The 11477-nt window shown below is 36.7% G+C and overlaps 1 protein-coding gene across 1 annotated transcript in view; it reads left to right on the top strand.

Annotated features, from left to right (window-relative positions):
• The first annotated feature begins 1742 nt into the window (after positions 1 to 1742).
• The window catches only part of LOC106135406 (cadherin-89D), a 28469-nt gene continuing 18734 nt past the window's right edge, over positions 1743 to 11477 (top strand). Inside the window, exons 1-3 of the mRNA XM_060946286.1 lie at positions 1743 to 1755; positions 4026 to 4125; positions 9934 to 10120. Of these exons, the coding sequence (XP_060802269.1) occupies positions 1743 to 1755; positions 4026 to 4125; positions 9934 to 10120 (300 nt within the window). The remainder of the gene's footprint in view (positions 1756 to 4025; positions 4126 to 9933; positions 10121 to 11477) is intronic.

Raw genomic sequence — 11477 nt, 5'->3', positions numbered from 1 at the left:
ACGTGACCACATGTATGTATGTATGTAACTTATAAATAAGTGGTGTAATTATAAAAGAATGCATAAATAGGCATTCAAATACTTTCAATCATTCATTGTCTATCTACATTACTATCAATGCATCAGATCTCAACAATATGTCCATTATGGTAAGAATAAGAAACGTTTTAACCAAACAATGATCTGAAAATCTCAGGCTAATAATAGGCCGAATCGTTCAAGTTGCGACACTGAGCAAGTGTTCGTATTTCTGTACGTTCGCTATTCTGTTGTCAAGATGGAAGGAAAATATTGGTGGGTTCTTGATATGTGGGAACTAGTTAGTATTGTGGCGAAATTTATACGCCACAAGTCACAAGAATAAAAAATAAAATTACGCGACGCTATCAATCAAAAACAGCGAAAAACCTAAATCGCGCAAGCAAAGATTTCACGGATTGGAGCTATATATACAACCTCCGACACAACATCGTCTGTCGCGCGGTTCCCCAGGCATAACACCTAGCCTGGCGGAAGATCTTCCCTTTGTGGCGGTCGAGCCGAATCATCGCTCCCGCTACAGTTTTTAATGCATTTTAGGATCGTTGAAGGTGTAGTGATAATGGTATTCGATTTGTAAACGAGTGATACTAAATTGGGATCAGACTACGGATATGTTTGAAGGTCACTTTTAAACCGACTTCAAAAAGCTAGAGGTTCTCAATTCCGTATTTTTACTGAGTAACTTATATTTATTAGTTTCATATACTGGGTGATATTCTGTGCATGGTCTTACCATATGGGTAGAGGGATGACATATACTATCCATACATACATAAATAGCGCCTTTTTCCCTGAGGGGTAGGCAGAGACTACATCTTTCCACTTGCCACGATCTCTGCATACTTACTACTTTCGCTTCATCCACATTCATAACTCTCTTCATACAAGCTCGGCGGTTACGGCTTACGGGTAGGTACTCTTGACCTGAACTTTTGCCAGGACGACCTTAACATATACTATTTATTGCAATTACAATGATAACACAACCACGCTGTGACCTATTTTTGTAATAACAAAAATAGGATTTCGCTTCCTTACTCTTTTTATTAGTACGTGCAAATTTCGAAACAAAAAAGTAACTTATTCCATTTACCAAACGTTTTCCACGGGGGTAGATGCAAAGATTATAGATTTTCACTTGCTACGTAGTTGGATTACTCTAGCACTCATTACTCTACCATTTCCTACCCTCCATTGATTTTTCAATAACTTTTTCTCTTCGGCCACAAAAACTCTGACTCAGTCAATTTCATCTCGATTAAGAATTTCACGGTCAAACCCAGGGCTAAGCAAAGCGTAGCGGACGTTGGCAAATCGCCAATTGATGGGAAAATTTGCCATAGCTGCAATCGTTTGATGACAGAAGACCATGTTTGGATTTGTTACGACATGCTGTGAACCCTCGATGCGAAAGATGAAGTGATGTAATGGCGGACTAAATTACTTTTTTTGTAATCACTCGATAAAGGGTTGCTTATTTTTCACTTGCATTAAAAACATTCCATCTGATATTATATTATAAATGCGCAAGTAAGTTTGTTTGTTTACTTTCAGCGTTATCTACTAAACCGATCTTCTTGAAATTTTGTGTTTACACTATTAAGAGTCTGGAGGAGGACATAAGGACTACTTTCAATCCCGGTAAAACTATAGATCCCGTGGTATTTGTGAAAAATATCCATTCTTTGGTATGGGGCGGAATGTTTGCGGAATGTATGTAAATACTATTAATTACATACATACATAAAATCACGCCTCTTTCTTGTAGGGGTAGGCAGAGACTACGTCTTACCACTTGCCACGACCTCTGCATACTTCCTTCATCCACATTCATAACTCTCTTCATGCAAGCTCGGCGGTTTCGGGTACTCTTGACCTAACCCTTTGCCAGGACGTCCTTAATTTGATCAAGATACGTTCGTCTAGGCCTTCCCACTCCGACCTTTCCCTCCACACTCTCCTTATATATCATTAGTATTACATACATATTTACATATAATCATATCCCTTGCGGGGTAGACAGAGCCAACAGTCTTGAAAAGACTGATAGGCCACGTTCAGCTATTTGGCTTTAAGATAGAATTGAGACTCAAATAGTGATAGGTTGCTATTCCATCGCCTAAAAGAAGAATCCCAAGTTTATAAGCCTATCCCTTAGTTGCCTTTTACGACATTCATGAGAAAGAGATGGAGTGGTCCTATTTTCATTAGTGCCGGGAACCACACGGCACATCAATCCATCAATAGTATTTCTAACGATAAAAACAGCGTCGGGCGTTCCCTGCTACGAAAGCAATGATCTTTAATCGTCACTTTGAAGGCCCTCACTGTGCCCTATGGTAATAACTCTATGGAGCCGTTAAGTTGACCTCTACTTACGGTATTTTATGGTTTTCGTACTCATCATTCACGCGCGCCACTCACACGTTGGTTGATTTAGGTCACCTTATGTACTAGAGGCCGTGGATTCGAATCCCACGGGAAATATTCTTATAGACAGATTTTTATAATGAAAACATCATAAATACTATATTATATAATACATACATACATATGGTCACGTTGGACTGTTGGCTCTGTCTAACCCACAAGGGATATAGATGTGACCATATGTATGTACGTATATTATATAATCACGTCTATATCCCGGGCGGGGACAACAGTATTGCAATGACAAAAGAAAGATATGATGATATTCAAATAATGACAGGTTGCTAGCCCATCGACCAAAAGAAGAATCCCATGTTTATAAGCCTATCCCTTAGTCGCCTTTTTTGACATGGGAAACAGATGGAGTGATCCTTTTCTTTTAGCTGTTAGTGCCAGAAACCACACGGCACTTATTTGTGCACGGAGTGTGATCCTTGAATGCACATCAATCCTATGATTTATCCCAAGTCAATCTAAGGCAGTATTAAAGGTAGGAAATTTAGAAAGATTCTAAGAAAATAAATGGTGCCTTAAAAAGACTAAAAAGTGTTACGTTTGAATTTAATAACGCAGGTAAAATAGATGAGAGAAATTTAAAGATGCATAGAATAACTACAACCTACAATTAGCGGACTAGTTGAACAATATAACAGTGCCGTGTGGTTCCCGGCACCAATACAAAAAATAATAGGACCACTCCATCTCTCTCCCATGGATGTCGTAAAAGGCGACTAAGGGATAGGCTTACAAACTTGAGATTCTTTTTTAGGCGATGGGCTAGCAACCTGTCACTATTTGAATCTCAATTCTATCATTAAGCCAAATAGCTGAACGTGGCCAATAAGTCCTTTCAAGACTGTTGGCTCTGTCTATCCCGCAAGGGATATAGACGTGAACATATGTGTGTATGTATGTTGAACAATATTTAAGAGGGCTTGGGTAAACCCAAAAAGTATTATTAAATACTATACTAAACTTATTAAATACTAAAGTATTAGACACGAGATCCAGCAAATGACCTTCAGAAGATAGCAAGCTACATAACTTGGTGAGCTGTAGTAGTCCAAAGACGAGGGCCGTACGGGGTATATAGAGCTTTCGGGCCGTGGCATGACGTCACAAAAGTTACTCAAAATGTTGACTATGCTCACAAAATATGCAAACCAATATAAACCAGCTCAACATTCATGTTCAGAGCGGCCATTTAAATATGATCATTATGAATAGAATAGAGTTATTTTCAAAATTGGATACAAAGTATCACTTATTGACGTCACATCAATTAAATCTATAAATAACTACAACCGCTTCCAAAGCGCATGTGTAGAAGAAGTGGCGGAACAAACTGCACTGCAGCATTTTCATCGGACGTCATCCGATGTATATACAAATATAGATCTCTTAAATCTAAATCATGGACAAATGCACATTGTCTTCATTAAAAAACTTGAATGAATATATGAAAATAACACCTAAAGAAGAAATTAGAAAAATCTAGTCATGGAATATAAAAACTATAACTCATATAATTTACACGAAATCTCTCATTACAGGTTGCAATTTCTACCCGGTCGGGGAATACCTCAAGTTTGTGAGGATACCAGAGAACTTGGAGGTGGGAGAAGAAGTTCTGCAAGTGGAAGTGCATCCAAGGTATGTTTGAAAGTAAATAAATATATACGGGACTAATTACACAGATTGAGTTAGTCTCGATGTAAGTTTGAAACTTGTGTTACGAGATACTAACTCAACTACTACTATATTTTAAAATAAATACTTAGATAAATATCCAAGACCCAGACCAATCAGAGAAAGTTCGTTTCTCATCATGCCCTGACCGGGATTCGAACCCCGAACTCGGGACCTCCGATGTCACAGACAAGCGTACTACCGCTGCGCCTCAGAGGCCGTTAAAAAGTTAAGATTTAAAGAATTTATTCTCAAAAAAGAATACAAATATCTCACAATAGAACTATATTTCAAAATATACTCGTGTACTAAAAGATTTATTATAATAGGTTTAATTTTGGTACAAATTTCTATTTATATTTTTTACATTGGAATTGACTTAAAATTATTGAAATACCATATACATAGGTTTTTTAAACAATCGAACGCGCCAAACAGCTGAACATGGCCTCTCAGTATTTTCAAGAATGTTGTCTCTGTCTACCCGATAAGGGATATAGCATACATACATACATACATATGATCACGTCTATATCCCTTGCGGGGTAGACAGAGCCAACAGTCTTGAAAAGACTGAATGGCCACGTTCAGCTATTTGGCTTAATGATAGAACCGAGATTCAAATAGTGACAGGTTGCTAGCCCATCGCCTAAAAGAGGAATCCTAAGTTTATAAGCCTATCCCTTAGTCGCCTTTTACGACATCCATGGGAAAGAGATGGAGTGGTCCTATTCTTTTTTGTAATAGTGCCGGGAACCACACGGCACCAGGGATATAGACATAAGGGATATAGACGTGACTATATTAAGTAGATAATGATTACTTTAGCAAATTATGCGATATTTATACAAAAAGAAAGTTATGCCAAATATCCATAATTCATAGTTATATTGATGTTGTAATATGTAAAATATATTACGAGACAAAATATTCGGTGAAAATATAATTTAATAAAGATTCTTAATGATATATTTGGTATCTTTTACAAAATAAACGTTTCTAAATACATTACGCTGTCTATCTCATTACTAAGGCGTATACACATTTTTGGTTCTAAGTTTGTGAAGTTACCGTTGTTGAAGAAAATGCTGCGGTGCAGATTGTTACCGCTTTTTTTCTCGGGCGCTTTTAAAGCGGAATTAAATTAACTTAAAGTAATGTTGTGAAATGTTGGACAATTATTAACTGATGTTCGAAATGTCCCACAAGAAGGTATCAATTATCTATTAGTTAAAATCTCAATCTATGAATTCATTTTAAGACATAATGGATATAATTGTAAATCTCTGTTGCCTAGCGGTAGTGCGTTTGTCTGTGACACCGGAGGTTCCGTGTTGGAATCCCGGCTAGAGCATGATGAGAAACGAACTTTTTCTAATTGGCCTGGGTCTTGGAAGTTTATCTATGTAAGTTTTTACTGTAAAATATAGTATCGTTGAGTTAGTATCACGAAACACAAGTTTCGAACTTTCTTTGAGGCTTAAAAATCTGTGTAATTAATTCGTATTCATACAATCATATAATCACGTCTATATCCCTTGCGGGGTAGACGGAGCCAACAGTCTTGAAAAGACTTAATGGCCACGTTCAGCTGTTTGGCTTAATGATAGAATTGTGATTGAAATAGTGAAAGGTTGCTAACCCCTCGCCTTAAAAAGAGTCACAAGTTTGTAAGCCTATCCCTTAGTCGCCTTTAAGACATCCATAGGAAAAAGATGGAGTTTTGGCTTTGTCTACCCCGCAGTGGATATAGGCGTGATTATATAAGTATGTTTGAAGACACTGCACGCCACTGCATAATTTTGTCTGTAAAGGTATAATTTGAAGACTGTATCAATATCTTTTAAAATAAAACACACTTTCTCTTCAATAAAAGTTGTTACTAGTATTTACTATTCATATATTATTATTGTACATATCACTTTATGTATGTAATAGAAAGTGAAACGTGATTGTATCAATATTTCCTGGTGATATCAAATGGACGCTAACCACATTTATTAGTATTAAGCTTATTCTACGTGATAGCTAGTGTCGTAGAATAAATATAACTACAGGAACTGTTAAAACTATATCTACATACATACATATAATTACGTCTATATCCCTTGCGGGGTAGGCAGAGCCAACAGTCTTAAAAAAACTGATAGGCCACGTTCAGCTGTTTGGCTAAATGATAGAAATGAAATTCGTATAAAGTGACAGGTTGTTAACCCATCGTCTAGAAGAAGTTAGTTGCCTTTTATGACATCCATGGGAACGATGGTCCTATTCTTTTTTTTATTGGTACCGAGAACCACACGACACTATATCTATGATTAGTCAAATACCTACACCTATCAACAAAAAATATATAGTTTCCAGAAAGCATAGGATTTCATGATTTTTTTCCTCATTGTAAATACTCGTAATAATATAGAATTTCAACTATGAAAACTTATTACTCGTTAACAACAATTGCATAACGAAGTTACAGTTATTCATAAGTGTAATTAAATGTAGATCGCTTTATGCAAATACGTCGAAGTTAAACGAATCGGAACGCACGCAATAAAATGTATGTTCTGACATAGAGATGATATGGGTTTGTGAATTAGACATAATCTCTACGTTGTTGGGCGTTGGCGTACTTGCTTGTTGTACATTTTTTTTCAAGACCTATGGAGCAGTGGAAAAATGTATTTCTACTACGCCTAGTATTGGTGCCGTGTGGTTCCTGGCACAAATAAAAAAAATAGGATCCCCCCTCTATCTCTTTCCCATGGATGCCATAAAAGGCGACAAAGGGATCAACTATTGAGGCTATTGTTTTTTTAAGGTGTATTGACCTCCAGGAGTAAAAGGGAGGTTCAAATCTCGAGCCCGATTTTTCTATATATATACCTACCTACATACATTTAATCACGTTTATATCCCTTGTTGGGTAGACAGAGCCAATGGTCTTGAACATACTGATTGGCCACGTTCAGCTGTTTGGCCTAATGATAGAATTGAGATTTATAAAGTGACAGGTTGTTAGCCCGTCGCCTAAAAGAAGAATCCCTAGTTTTCAAGCCTATCCCTTAGTCGCCTTTAACGACATCCATGAGAAAGAGATGGAGTGGTCCTATTCTGTTTATATAAGTGCCGGGAACCACACGGCACGCATAAAAGAAATTGAAATTTGTTTGAAACGAATTAACTCAAAACCTTTTAGATTGATTTTTATAAAAAAAATAAAAAGTGCAACTTCTATTATTTTGTAAGACATTGTGGTTTTTCTATAAAAATATTTTATGAGAACCAGCGAAACATGCAGACAGACAACCATAAAATTCATAAACACGTGTTACATCAAAACAAAACCTAGATACCAAGATTAGACTGACATACAATAGATTGCGGACAGTTCCGCTCGCTTGGGAAGCCACCCGGGTTGCCTTGCTCAACGCTTACGTAATTATTAACTATCTACTATTACGTCTAATTCTGTAGGTTAGTAGGTTTGATTATTTATGAGTGTGTGTGTCTTAAAGACATTGTTAGTCTTACGGCAGACAAAAGAACCCTTCTTCATAAAACAATTATAAACTTAAATAATGAAATTTCACAGTTGTGTTTATAATTGGATAGGAACTGCATTGCTTTGGTATAAGATATTTAACTAGTATCTATACTAATGTTATAAAGTTGAAGAGTTTGTTTGTTTGAACGCGCTAATCTAAGGAAGTACTTGTTCGAACTCGAAAATTCTTTCTGCCTTGAATAGACCATTTATCGAGGAAGGCTTTAGCCTATATAACATCAAGCTGCAACTATAAGGAGCGAAGAAATAATGGAAAATATGAAAAAAAAACGGGAAAAATTGATATTCATCCTTGAGGGCTACCATGATACCCCCAAATAACTATTCCACGCGGACGAAGTCGCGGGCACAACTAGTCTTTAATAAAGGACTATTACAAAACCTCAAAATGCATGTCATCTTGACATTTAAGATCTCCTAATTAACTATTTTTTGATTAATATTGATAAAAATGTTGTCTAATAAATATAAAAATGCAATCCTGTCGCAAGGACGCACATTCACTGAGAATTTCATAATAAACATCATCTGCTTTGTGTATACTAATGCGATTGTGATTGTCAAACAAACATACACTTTGACGTGTTGGGTAATTCGCTGCCAATTCTGGATTCGCACTTCAATTTGGAATCAGTGAATTTGATTACATTTTGATGATAAAAATAGTAGATAATTTAATAATTTGTACCTACCTTAAAAAAAATCTTTCAACATGGCGAATTTTACAAAGTTTTTAATTAACAAAGAATAGGACCACTCCCTCTCGTTCCCATGGATGTCGTAAAAGGCGACTAAGTGATGGGCTTATAAACTTGGGATTCTGCTTTTAGGCGATGGGCTAGCAACCTGCCACTATTTAAATCTCAATTCTATCACCAAGCCAAAAAGCTGAGCGTAGCCTATCAGTTTTTTCAAGACTGTTGGCTCTGACTACCCCGCAAGGGATATAGATGTGACTATATGTATGTATGTATTAACTTAATATAAGATGTGATTTTTTTTTTATTAGTTTTTTGTATTGACATGACTTTTAATTTACTGTTCTTCCATATATTTTTTATGTTTGGATGGTCAGCTAGCAGCCTGCCATTATCTCTTCATCTAATCAGCCAACTGTCGAGTCTTGTGACTGGGGGCTCTGTCTACCCAGTAAAGAATCTGACAATATTATTTTTTAAATTTAAGCGTCATCAAGTTTCACAAGTTTTCACGACGTATAATTTCGTAGGGAATAGAGAGTAAAACCCAAGAAAGCATTACTACGAGTACAACGCCATCTAGACATAACTTGATGTAACTTAATATTTGTTGGTAAAATTGTAAAGCACAAAAATTTCTTGCCTAATGAATTTTGGTAAAAGAACCATTATCGTTGTGGATACTTCTCGTTTTAGTTCAATTTATTTTCGCTAGATGTCGCTTTCCTGAAAAGTCTATTAGGTGCAAACCAAACTCCATCGTTTTATGATCAGCAGCATAACTTTGTATGGTTTTTTTATAGCTTTCGTAAAAGGCGACTAAGAGCATACATTAGCTCCTTACCTTACTTCTTCCCAGAAGGGGACGGGATGAAATGACGAAATGACTTAGAAGGATGATGAATATTATGGATCACTTCTTATAACTTTTTATTATATAAGCGTGACTTCGTTCGCGTATAATCTAGCGTCTAGTACCTACCGCAGGTCTCAACTGACTCTCACAATATTCAGGAGTCAGTATATGGAGCATTTTATTTATATGGCATAAAATAACAGCTAACACTCAAAAATTGCTTGAAACCAAGTAATTTTACAGCATCTTAGGCCTCATCTTGATTACTATCAGGTCCATTGGGGTATCAAACAAAGTAAAATAATTACATTTAAAAAAAATTAAAGCAACAACAATTGACGGCCTCCGTGGCTCAGCGGTAGTGCGCTTGTCTGTGTCACCGGAGGTCCCGGGTTCGAATACCGGCCAGGGCATGATGAGAAAAGAACTTTCTCTGATTGGCCTGGGTCTTGGATGTTTATCTATATAAGTATTTATTATAAAATATAGCATCGTTGTGTTAGTATCTCGTAACACAAGTCTCGAACTTACTTCGAGGCTAACTCAATCTGTGTAATTTGTCCCTTACATATTTATATTTAACATTGATTTGAATTTTGAACCAATACATTTGGATTACAAAGCGTTACTAATACTCAAATCTTCTTCCACAGAAAGAACCTGAGCCTACAGCCAGTTGACAAAGAAGAAGACGCCCAACTCTTCACGTACCGAGACGTGAACCGAACTCATGTCTCCGTGATCCTGGCGCAGAGTGTGGACGGGCTGGTAGATAGCGATGCCCCCCAGAACGTGGTCAAGTTCAGGCTGGGCTGCGACTTCGACACTGGGGATGATCTCGTAAGTATCATATTAATATACATATGGTCACGTCTATATCCCTTGCGGGGTAGACAGAGTTAACAGTCTTGAAAAGACTGAATGGCCACGTTCGGCTATTTGGCTAAATGATAGAATTGAGATTCAAATAGTGACATGTTGCTAACCCATCGCTTAAAAAACATCCCAAATTTGTAATCCTATCCCTTAGTCGCGATTTACGACATTCATGGGAAAGAGATGGAGTCGTCCTATTATTTTTTGTATTGGTGCCGGGAACCACACGACGGATAAATAAATAAAATTATAAATAAATAATAATCTTTCATCACATCATAATAATCAAGACCTCTACCTACCCCTCCGGGAAAGAGGCACGATTTATAGCTGATCGTGGCCTATCAGTCTTTTCAAGACTGTTGGCTCTGTCTACCCCGCAAGAGATAAAGACATCATTATCTATATGTATGTATTATATTTATCAATTTCTTCACAAAATTACAATGAATATTACGATTTCATGTAGATGAAGAGATACTATATCTTTTCACTTACCACGATCCCTGCATACTTCTTTCGCTTCATCTACATTCATAGCTAACGTATCTTGATCAAATTAAGGACGTCCTGGTAAAGGGTCAGGTCAAAAGTACCCGAAACCGCTTGCATGAAGAGAGTTATGAATGTGGATGAAGCGAAGGAAATATGCAGAGATCGTGGCAAGAGGAATGAGGTAGTCTCTGCCTACCCCTCCGGGAAAGAGGCGTGATTTCATGTATGTATTTATATGTACATTCATAGCTCACTTCATGCAATATTGTCGGTGTCGGTTACTCCATACTACGTAATTATAGACGACCTATTATTATTTTAAGTCTTACAATTTGACGTAATTCAAGCCTACACCGTAACTTGTACAAATTATGTAAATATGATAACATTTTGATAATGTTTCTTGAGAAACATGGAAACTTTTTTCTCTGTAGGCGTATGTACATACTTCTCCAAAACATTTATTTCTCAGAAGAAACGTTAAACGGAATCTTGAATGATTTTTAACCGACTTCAAAAAAAGGTGGTTGTCAGTTTGACCTGTATGTATGTATGTTTGTTCGCGATTATCTTTAATATAAAAATCTCGTGTCACAATGTTCGTTCCCCTACTCCTCCGAAATGGCTTGACCAATTCTCGTGAAATTTTGTGAGCATATTGAGTAGGTCTAAGAATCGGCCAACATCTGGTATATACATATATATATCATGAAACATATGTACACATAAAATCACGTCTCTATTCCTTATAGGACAAACAAAGCCAAAAATATCGAAAAGCCTGTAAAGTCTCAATTTCATTCATTCTTGCTGATGGCTGGATGAC

The sequence above is a fragment of the Amyelois transitella genome, chromosome 10 (genome assembly GCF_032362555.1).
Source record: "Amyelois transitella isolate CPQ chromosome 10, ilAmyTran1.1, whole genome shotgun sequence".
NCBI classification, from domain to species: Eukaryota; Metazoa; Arthropoda; class Insecta; order Lepidoptera; family Pyralidae; genus Amyelois; species Amyelois transitella.
Note: the sequence above shows the minus strand (reverse complement) of the source record. Positions and strands in the feature narration are given on the sequence as shown.